The sequence below is a fragment of the Mya arenaria genome, chromosome 10 (assembly GCF_026914265.1).
Source record: "Mya arenaria isolate MELC-2E11 chromosome 10, ASM2691426v1".
Lineage (NCBI taxonomy): Eukaryota > Metazoa > Mollusca > Bivalvia > Myida > Myidae > Mya > Mya arenaria.
In genome coordinates this window covers 14,069,606-14,079,766 of record NC_069131.1, presented here as the reverse complement: position 1 = coordinate 14,079,766, position 10,161 = coordinate 14,069,606, and the positions used below count along the sequence as shown (strand labels likewise).

The window sequence follows — 10,161 nt, the reverse complement described above, 5'->3', positions numbered from 1 at the left end:
GAAAATCACGAAATGCCCTAAATTTAAATGTCACTAAATTTTGTACAGGTCAAATGACACCAAAGTAGGAGTTTATTCCCATGTCAAATCACTGTGCTTGGATCCACTTGTGTGACTGTAATTTTAGTGAAGCGACAGAAAGTATGGTCAGCAGAAACGCTTATCCTCGATGTCTTATTCAGTGTTCCGCCTTCGTTTAATTACCGGAGTTTGATTAGGTTAAAAGTTACTTTAAACACTTCAACAAACCTGTTTCCTAAATAATGTTTTGACAGTGCTCCAACAGGCAGCGGTTTCGAGAAAAGGTTTGTCGGAGTGTTTTAAGAAAATAAATTTTCAATCAAACTCTGGTAAAAGACCGATGGCGGGGTTCTGTAACCGGCGAAGACTGAGCTATAATTCACTTAAGATGGTGAAGGAATAGGGAAGTTATCTTCGTTTAAAGTCTTCATTCGAAGCAAAATGTTGCCTTCCTGCGTAGAATTTATGACGTAATTTATCACGTGGTATACACACTGTTATTTCGCCCCACCATATCCCCGCCACATGGTGTGTCTTCGGGCCTCTACTTGGCGTAGTGCTTGGATTATCACCCGCCACATGGCGTATTTCCGGCCCGCTACTGTGCGTAGTGTTGGATTATCGCCCTCCACATGGCGTTATTCCGGCCCGCTACTTGGCGCAGTGTTGGATTATCGCCCGCCACATGGCGTTATTCCGGCCCGCTACTTGGCGCAGTGTTGGATTATCGCCCGCCACATGGCGCTATTCCGGCCCGCTTCTTGGCGCAGTGTTGAATTATCGCCCCCCACATGGCGTAATTCCGGCCTGCTACTTGGCGCATGTGGCGTATTTCCGGCGCGCTACTTGGCGTACTGACATTTTGTCGTATATTCAGCCACCATAGCAAAGACATGGACAAACGCAAAATAGGAATAGACAGAGGCTTCCTTGAATTGGGGAGTTCAATTTATGTTGAATTTATATTCAGTTTTTTTTTAATGAATGAATGCACTTAATTCATGAAAAAATGTATATATTTATAATTATCTAACACTGTGACAGGTAACTTTTTTTTTTTTTATGGAATTAAGTTTTGTTTATGATTAATTTACTTTAAATTTATTGAAAACAATATAACACGTTGTTATCATTATTAAACAGAAAACAACTATGTATGCACGCACTGTAGGCGTTCCAGTTTGACTCACTGTGTATTTTTATGCGTTACTTTGAAAACTGATTAACCTAACAAGAACGCTTTAGGAACGGCTGAAGACGAAATTAATTGAACAATTTAATTACGTAATTACACATTTCTTTTAGCTGACGTTTTGACTTTCTGTATCTTAGAATAGTATCAAAATGCATGTAAACATATGTTAAGTAAATGTCAAATGCTATGTTCATTGACCTGGGTAAACAGCTTCAATAGCTTTTAGATATGCAACGTTTAAACAGCAGATCTTAACTGGCTTAGCTACGAAAGACCGGTGGTAACATTTTAAATTCAATATTTCCTGATTTCCTTTTCACGAATTTACGATTTCAACTTCACGAATCCACAATTTCACGATTTCACCTTCACGAACTCATGATTTCAACTTCAAATGTTACCACCGGTCTTTCGTATCTTTAGTGAATTCTATTTAAAAAAATGATAATAATCAAGCCAGTTTGATTGCGCCATTCATTGACACGACGTTCAAGCTTAAAATTATCTGAGTATGTGAAATGCCGGAATTCAATGTAATAATAATAATAATAACAACTTTATTTAACGAAGGTTACATACTAAGTGTACAATCATTACAGACATACTACTTATTTCCAGCATGGCCTTCACACAAAAAGTATTACAAAAACACATGTACTATACATATTAAGCAACATACAAAACATACATTCACACTATCACTATCATACATTTCTTCGACAAACACAACTCAGTTTAATATGATGATTATAAATTGCAATAATTTCATACTGTAAATAATGTAGATATATTCAGTAAAACCACATTCAATCAATATATTTACATATTTGGTAGTATCCATTACAAGTTGTTGCAAGAATGTCATATACGTACATTAACACAATTCATGTAAACAATGAACTATTTATTATAATGTGATTTAAATAAAGTGTCAAGATTTTTTGTTCATGTGATAAAATTATTTTGCCAATAAGTAGCCTTTTAATGCATGTTTAAAGGCTGGTAGCTTATCTTGACATTTTATGTATGTAGGAAGATTATTCCAAATTTTCATTGCTTTATAGGCAAATGTATTTTTGATATAGTTTGTTCTAGGTTTTACAACAAAAAGATCCTTGTTTTCTGAAGAACGCAAGTTATAGTGCTCATTTTTGGCAAATGTTAACAATTCTGTGAAGTACGAAGGAGTCAAACAATTCATGCTTTTGAAAACAAGTAATGAGAGATGATAATAGCACCTGTCTTCAAAAGATAGCAACCCAGACTGTTTGAACATGTTTCCACAGTGGCTAGTTCCCGACTTGATTATTAGCTTAATCGCTCTTTTCTGAATGTTAGTGATTTTTGTGGTATCTGAGGAATGTGTAAGTCCCCAGACACTACAACAGTACTCCATGTTTGACATGATATATGCAATATAATACAATGATTTCATCTCGTCTGTTAAATAATATGCTATTCTTCTTAAAAGTGCCAATTTTGAATTAAGCTTATTCACTACAGTCTTAACATGTGTATGCCATGACAATGTCTGATCAACATGCACCCCGAGGACCTTTTGACATTTCACGTTTTCTACTGACAATCCATCTATTGATAGTTCAAGTTGCAATGCATGTTTTGCCTTATAATTAGTACATAGAATCATACATTTGGTTTTTGATGGATGGATTGACATATTATTTGTCTCACACCAACAGCTCACACTATTAAGACTTTTTTGTAGATCTGACTGAATGCTCAATATACTTGGACCTATTTTGTATAACGTGGAATCATCTGCATATAAGTCAATACATGAATTGGAAGAAATTAAAGGCATATCATTGATGTATATTAGAAAAAGTAAGGGACCGAGTATTGATCCTTGAGGGACACCCGACATAGTTTTCATTTTCTCTGAATTTATGTTGTTCCCTTTCACAAATTGCATCCTGTTAGTCAGATAGGACCTAAATAACTTCATAGACCTTTCTGTGAAGTGATAAAGTTTAAGTTTGTGTAAGAGTATTTCATGGTCGACTAAGTCAAATGCTTTTCGGAGATCGAGATAAATGGCCCCTACATAATCACCACTGTCTATACCCTTCAACCAAGTATCTATAATGTCGTTTATAATTCCGGCCAGATTGACATACAAAGTAGAATCTCATTTCTTGAACCAACAAGACATTCAATGCCAAATGTCGTCAAGCCAGCTGGACATTCCGATTTTTAAAGTTAAGTATCGCTTGCGTGTACTATGTCACCGCTAAGTCCGAAACTGCAGGGTCTGTACTGAATTACACATAGAGTTCGAGATGTACGTGAAGTTAGCGGTCTAGCGGCGTGAAGTTAGCGGCCTAGTGGCGTGAAAGTGGCGACCTAGCGTTCCAAATTTGTTCTCTATTTCAAAGCAATTGTTTATGCGTGTTCTTGGAAAACAATGACTGATGCAAAATTCATCACTCATAAACGATTATCAACAATTTTTTTTCAAAAAGCCGATCAAGCAGTCCAGCGGCCTAGCGGCATAGTGTCGTGAAGTAAGCGGCTTAGCGGCCTAAAAAATCTTATTTCAATGTGCAATGTTACCACTATATCTGAAACTGCAGAGTCCGTACTTAATTACATCAATAGAGTTAGAGTTTTGAGGCTCACAACTAAAAATCTAAAAAAGTTAAGATGTTATGTTGTTTATCGTATTTGATGATATTTGAATAATAAGTGTGAATTGAATAAAGATGTCATTATGTTTTGTTTTAGAAGGCCATATTATAAATATGATGTTTTATAGTTGACACTGTAATTATGCCATAATGTGTTACCTTCTTAAAATAAAGATGTTATTATTATTATCATTATTATCATTATCATTATTATTATTATTATTATTATTATTATTATTATTATTATTATTAGCATTATTATTATTATTATTATTATTATTATCCTTATTATCATTATTATTATTATTATTATTATTATTATTATTATTATTATTATTATTTGTTAAAAATGCTGTATATGTTATATGAATTGTTTTAACCTTTATGTATTCCTATATTGTCAACAGGAGTGATATTAATGACTTGGTGACATATTTAAAAAATCATGCGCCTGAGTCTTTGTCTCTACTCAGACTCATACGTTAATAAATGCAGGCCCAGGATATCCCGCCCCCTCCGGCATATCAAACAAATAAAACATAAATTGTATTCTTCATTGGCTTCCTAAAACGGAGGATTCAAAGTTGCCGATTAAAAAACCAGACATTTCTTAAATCAATCCTTTAAAACACAAATTAAATTCGTCAAAAGGTGCTGAATTACTGTCATCAACTAAAACATGCATGATGATTGACAGGAAATAAATTATGTTCTCAGAATTATTAGGATGTTATTGTGTTATAGTGTTAATTTTTCACCAGTAGGAAGATGTTGAAAAGTTTTTCAATATCTTGTTTTACATGCAAACAAATGTTTTGAGAGTACATTTCAATTAATATTCGCCCATATAAACCCAGTAATCCGCCGTCCTACCAGCATACGGGCCTGGCTGTCCATACGTGAACGAACATTTACTGAAAATTTAAATATTTTTTATCAAAATGAAGGTTTTTGTAATAATTGCGCTAGTTTGCTTAGCGGAATTATCGTTCGGTTTGAAATTGTACAGCAGAATTAGGAGAACTGTCGGTGAGTGTCGAATCTTTATTGTTCTCTTGAATTTTAAACGTACATTTATACCATTTCTTTTAGAAATTCAACCTTTCAAGATGCACGCTTACTCCCAGATAAGATTTACCACAATTAATAATATTGTTTAAAAATTACAAAAATGATGAATTATTGTCGAAAACAATGGTTCTTATGAAGGATACCGAGTATGATTTGGAAGAAATGAGCATAAAACACGGTATTCCTACCTTATGAGACTATAGTAGACCTCAGTAAATCTTTTAGCATTCACCAATCATTTAATGTTTTTGCGCCTTCTGCTATTAAATACACGGTTACAATATTGCTCACTGCAGAATGATTTTAAAGATTTCAAAGTTTGAATTTGCATATACTTAAAAAGATATATCTATTTTTTTTGGACAATATTATTTTCGGGTGATAACATCATTTCAAAATATTCTCAGAAAAAGGGTATGTTTTTTAGGTTATCCATCAATCATTCATACAAAAATAGCTACAGGTGAAGTTTCAATTTAATGTTACAATATATGAAGTTTGAATATTCCTAAAGGTTTCACCGAGAACTTTTTTATATAAAGATTATGTTGCTATTTATTCTTAGTAAAATATGTTTTATTAAGTCCATTGAACTTACATTCTAGCGTAGTAGAAGCGCCATTATAGTGATGTTCAAAAATGTATTCCATGCACAAATAATATAATGGTTAAGCACTAATATAAACATCTCGATGTTAATATTAAAAATGCACTAAAACATCTTTGCATTCTAATGATGGCTGGCTAAACTTAATTTATATTTTCCTTGGTACATGTTTACTGCCTGGGGAGTTATGTATGTATAGTATGTATTATGTATTTTATTATTCCTCATACAGAGCAGCTCCGAGCAAAATTCAAGTTGCTTTACAGAACGATAGAAAAATAGAGGAAACATTTCGACCACGTGGATAGAAATTATTTCAAAAATGGCGAAAGATTTGTTCTTTGAGAAATGATACACGAAAAAAGCCCTGTATACAGTTAACGATGCTATTATTTAAACAGTAATAATTAAACTCTTGCGTAACCCGATGTATTCTCAGTGTATTTGTTGTTGTTTTTCTTTACATTTTTGGGGTGGGGGTGGGGGTGCGGGGGCGTTAAAAACACCGATATTGCACCGTTTTACTTCATGCTAAAGCATCAATGCAGACTGAAATTATTTGACGCAAAATAATCTTTCATTGAAAATAATCTAGGACTGGATAAAACTGGGACTGATTCGCCATGGTTTTGTATGTCCCCTTTATCTATAAAGCAGTAAAACAATCATAAACATCAATAGCCCAGCGCTAACGGTGGACGACAAGCAGCTCGTTTGAAACCTAAGAGATGCACACATGTAGGTAACATCTTGCCCTCGAAGATCTCATTAAATTATTTAACGACATAGAAATAAATAAATTTTAATGTTCTTGCCAAGGTTGTGGTGCTGGCGGCTGCGGTGGTGGTGGTGGTTGTGGTGCTGGTGGATGTGGTACCGGAGGGTCGAGCGGTGGAGGCTGCGCCGGGGGCTCCTGCGGAGGTACAGGTCCAGCCTACGTTCCAGGGGGATCGGGAACCGGAACGTCCTGGTCTAGCGGGTGGTCATCTGGGACACCAGTCCAGGTAAGCTTGGTTTACATGCCATTCAAAATATTTATGATTATTCATACTCGTAAAACATAAATTGGTTTTAATTACTTGTATTTTGAGGTAAGAATTTTTGGTACAGAATTAAAAAAGTTACCATTTAAAAGTTTTCCGTCTTTTTAAAGACACATAAGCCGACTTTACATTTGTGCTAATCACAGGTAAGCCAACCATCCGGTTCATCATGGTCAAGGACCTGGTCTTCCGGTTCCGGTGGGGCTCCAGGCGGCAGCAACATGGGCGGCTCGTCTTTGCCATCTGGTGGAATGGGAGGTATCGGCGGCGGCTCTTCCGGTAGTCGATCTTCCTGGTCACGAAAATCATCTTGGTCGTCTGGGACTTCAGGCGGCAGTCCTGGTGGCGGTTGCGCCGGCGGATCCTGTGGGGGAGGCGGCTCCGGTGGAACCGCTCCTGGTGGCGGTTGCGCAGGGGGCTCCTGTGGGGGCAGAAGATCGGGTGAGAAATTGCATGTTTAACAAAACGGAAACGTTTTGAATCCACATGTATGTACATACTGTATAAGACTGTCTATTAACTGGATTTCAGAGCTGTGTAATATACCTACATAACAGATTTTTGAACACAGTTGCTACGCGTATGTCTGTAATTTATACTTGAGATGAAATATTATTTTTGTTATTTCTAATGATAAAGAACGTGAATTACGTGGTGTATATAAAGTGTTTGTTATAGTTATGCACACTTGTTACAGGAGGTTCGAGCGGCGGATGCATGTTTGGCTGTAAGGTCAGATACTAAAACCCACTGCCCGATACTCACCAGATCAACCGATTTCACATTGACTTTTACCTTTACCGTTTGTTATATTGTATACATGCAATTCTCCAAATAAAACCCGGAGATGAAACACGTGTTTTGTTTTAGTAGATATAAGGGCGGGGGCAGATCCAGGATATGACATAAGGGGTTATGCTAGTTGGGGGCGTTACTTTGGGTGCTCGTCCCAGGTGCGTCACTTGGGGCGTGCGTCCCCTCCCTCCTATACTTGGTGCGTCACTTGGGGCGTTCGTCCCCTCACTCATGTACATGGTGCGTCACTTGGGGCGTTCGTCCCCTCCCTCCTGTACTTGATGCGTCACTTGGGCGTTCGTCCTCTTTCTCCTGTACATGGTGCAACACTTGGGGCGTTCGTCCCCTAACTCCTGTACATGGTGCGTCACTTTGGGCGTGCCTGCCCTCACTCCTGTACATGGTGCGTCACTTTGGGCGTGCCTGCCCTCCCTCCTGTACATGGTGCGTCACTTTGGGCGTGCCTGCCCTCCCTCCTGTACATGGTGCGTCACTTTGGGCGTGCCTGCCCTCCCTCCTGTACATGGTGCGTCACTTTGGGCGTGCCTGCCCTCCCTCCTGTACATGGTGCGTCACTTTGGGCGTGCCTGCCCTCCCTCCTGTACATGGTGCGTCACTTTGGGCGTGCCTGCCCTCCCTCCTGTACATGGTGCGTCACTTTGGGCGTGCCTGCCCTCCCTCCTGTACATGGTGCGTCACTTTGGGCGTGCCTGCCCTCCCTCCTGTACATGGTGCGTCACTTTGGGCGTTCGTCCCCTAACTCCTGTACATGGTGCGTCACTTGGGGCGTGCCTCCCCTAACTCCTGTACATGGTGCGTCACTTTGGGCGTTCGTCCCCTAACTCCTGTACATGGTGCGTCACTTTGGGCGTGCCTGCCCTCCCTCCTGTACATGGTGCGTCACTTTGGGCGTGCCTGCCCTCCCTCCTGTACATGGTGCGTCACTTTGGGCGTGCCTGCCCTCCCTCCTGTACATGGTGCGTCACTTTGGGCGTGCCTGCCCTCCCTCCTGTACATGGTGCGTCACTTTGGGCGTGCCTGCCCTCCCTCCTGTACATGGTGCGTCACTTTGGGCGTGCCTGCCCTCCCTCCTGTACATGGTGCGTCACTTTTGGCGTGCCTGCCCTAACTCCTGGCTCTATGTGTACGAGCAGTATCAAGCCTGACTTCAGAATCAAACTCAGTAAATGGCATGTTTAAAATGTAAACATCATTGTTTTCATTGCATTCTTTTAAACAACAATTTGTGTAAATAATAGAGTAAATGAGTGTTAACATATATCAGTGAAGGAAAGGTACAGACAAATCAAGATTTGCTATTATGAGTTTTGATTCTGAACTCAGACCTGAGACTGTTTGTAAACAGGAACACTTTCTGTTGGCTCAGTAGTGCATTCTGGTTTATGGCATTGCATATCACTGACACATGATCGCGTATATGTCCTCCAGACACTTTAAGAAGGTTTGGTGTGGGACTTCCCTTCCCCTCTCATTCTCTTCCTTCGCTAGTGTTTCTTAGATGCAAATGCATACTTGTTGTTGCTGTTTGAACGGTATTCTGGTGTCATTAAAACAGATCACAATTGGAGGTGGTTGAATGCTGGATTGTCTCGGTAATGCATCTGAAAACACTAATTTTATCATTGTTACTCTATGATATCGAATTTGAAGAAAAAAATAGTATGAACAAATTTATTTTGGTGTTCGTTGGGTGCGAACCAACGCCGGTAAAGTTAAGCAATCAAAGCGCTTAAGGCGTCGATAGGCTTTTGCTATGCTACGTTTTGGTAGTATAGTCATGTAATTTTAAAATAAATTAACATAAACATCTGAAGATATTTTGCATGCTCATGAATTCCTTCGCAGATACCTTTCGAGTTTTATGCTGAATCTCAATAAAATCAAAACCATGAAGTCAAAGTAATTTTAAATACTCACAATCTAGTACAACTAACAATCTTAACAAATAATTGTCAAGTAAGAGCCGATTTAAACTCTTTTAAAAATAGAAATATGCTTTTGAATGAACTACTATCACCAAACAAACTGTTTATATGATAACATGAACTATTTTAATTTCACTTAATATATTTTTGCATTAATTGCATTATCAATATGATCCATGTTTTTACCCAGTTTAAACGAGTTCTCCGGGTTAATTTCCGGGAAATAAACCTGTCCGAATCCGATGACCCAGATTATATTTTTAACCGATAATACATTTATCTTGTTCCCCGGCCCGGCTTTAATCTAAACATAGATAATTACATGTATTTATTTTGATTCAGTACGTATCTGTTTTGAAACTATTTGCGTGTTCAGTTTTTGAAATTGCCTTTTGTAACGCGTCGATATTAGAAAAATTGGCATGTTAACATGGGGAAATAATGGTAATTGTTGTTGTTATTGTAAAAAAATATGCGTTTCCTATTAGTTTAATTGGGTAATTACGCAAACACGCAATTAATTCGCTCTATATATATTAACCGCATAACATATTATGATTACTCCTTACAGCGCTTATTTTAGCAAGCTACTTAATATGCAGAACGCAGCCCGTAGCTATTAGAGCAGATTGGTAACTAGGTAATTTAGTTTACAGACAGACAGACAGACAGACAGACAAAGACAGTTTACTGACTTGCACATAGTACATCATCACAACACATACATTTCACAATACAATTTGTCAACGTGTATGAGCAATGATAATACACAATTCAGGGGGTCCAACGTGAAATGTGTTCGCCGAATTTTAAGTGAGGGAAATTGTGTGAAGCC

The 10,161-nt window shown here is 38.1% G+C and overlaps 1 protein-coding gene across 1 annotated transcript; it reads left to right on the top strand.

Annotated features, from left to right (window-relative positions):
• The first annotated feature begins 4,768 nt into the window (after nt 1-4,768).
• On the top strand, nt 4,769-7,438 carry LOC128204058 (loricrin-like). Its single transcript, XM_052905396.1, has 4 exons — nt 4,769-4,893; nt 6,362-6,546; nt 6,732-7,026; nt 7,283-7,438. Exons 1-4 carry the CDS (start codon nt 4,806-4,808, stop codon nt 7,327-7,329), a joined length of 615 nt encoding a protein of 204 aa, XP_052761356.1. The 5' UTR covers nt 4,769-4,805; the 3' UTR covers nt 7,330-7,438.
• Nucleotides 7,439-10,161: the final 2,723 nt, after the last annotated feature.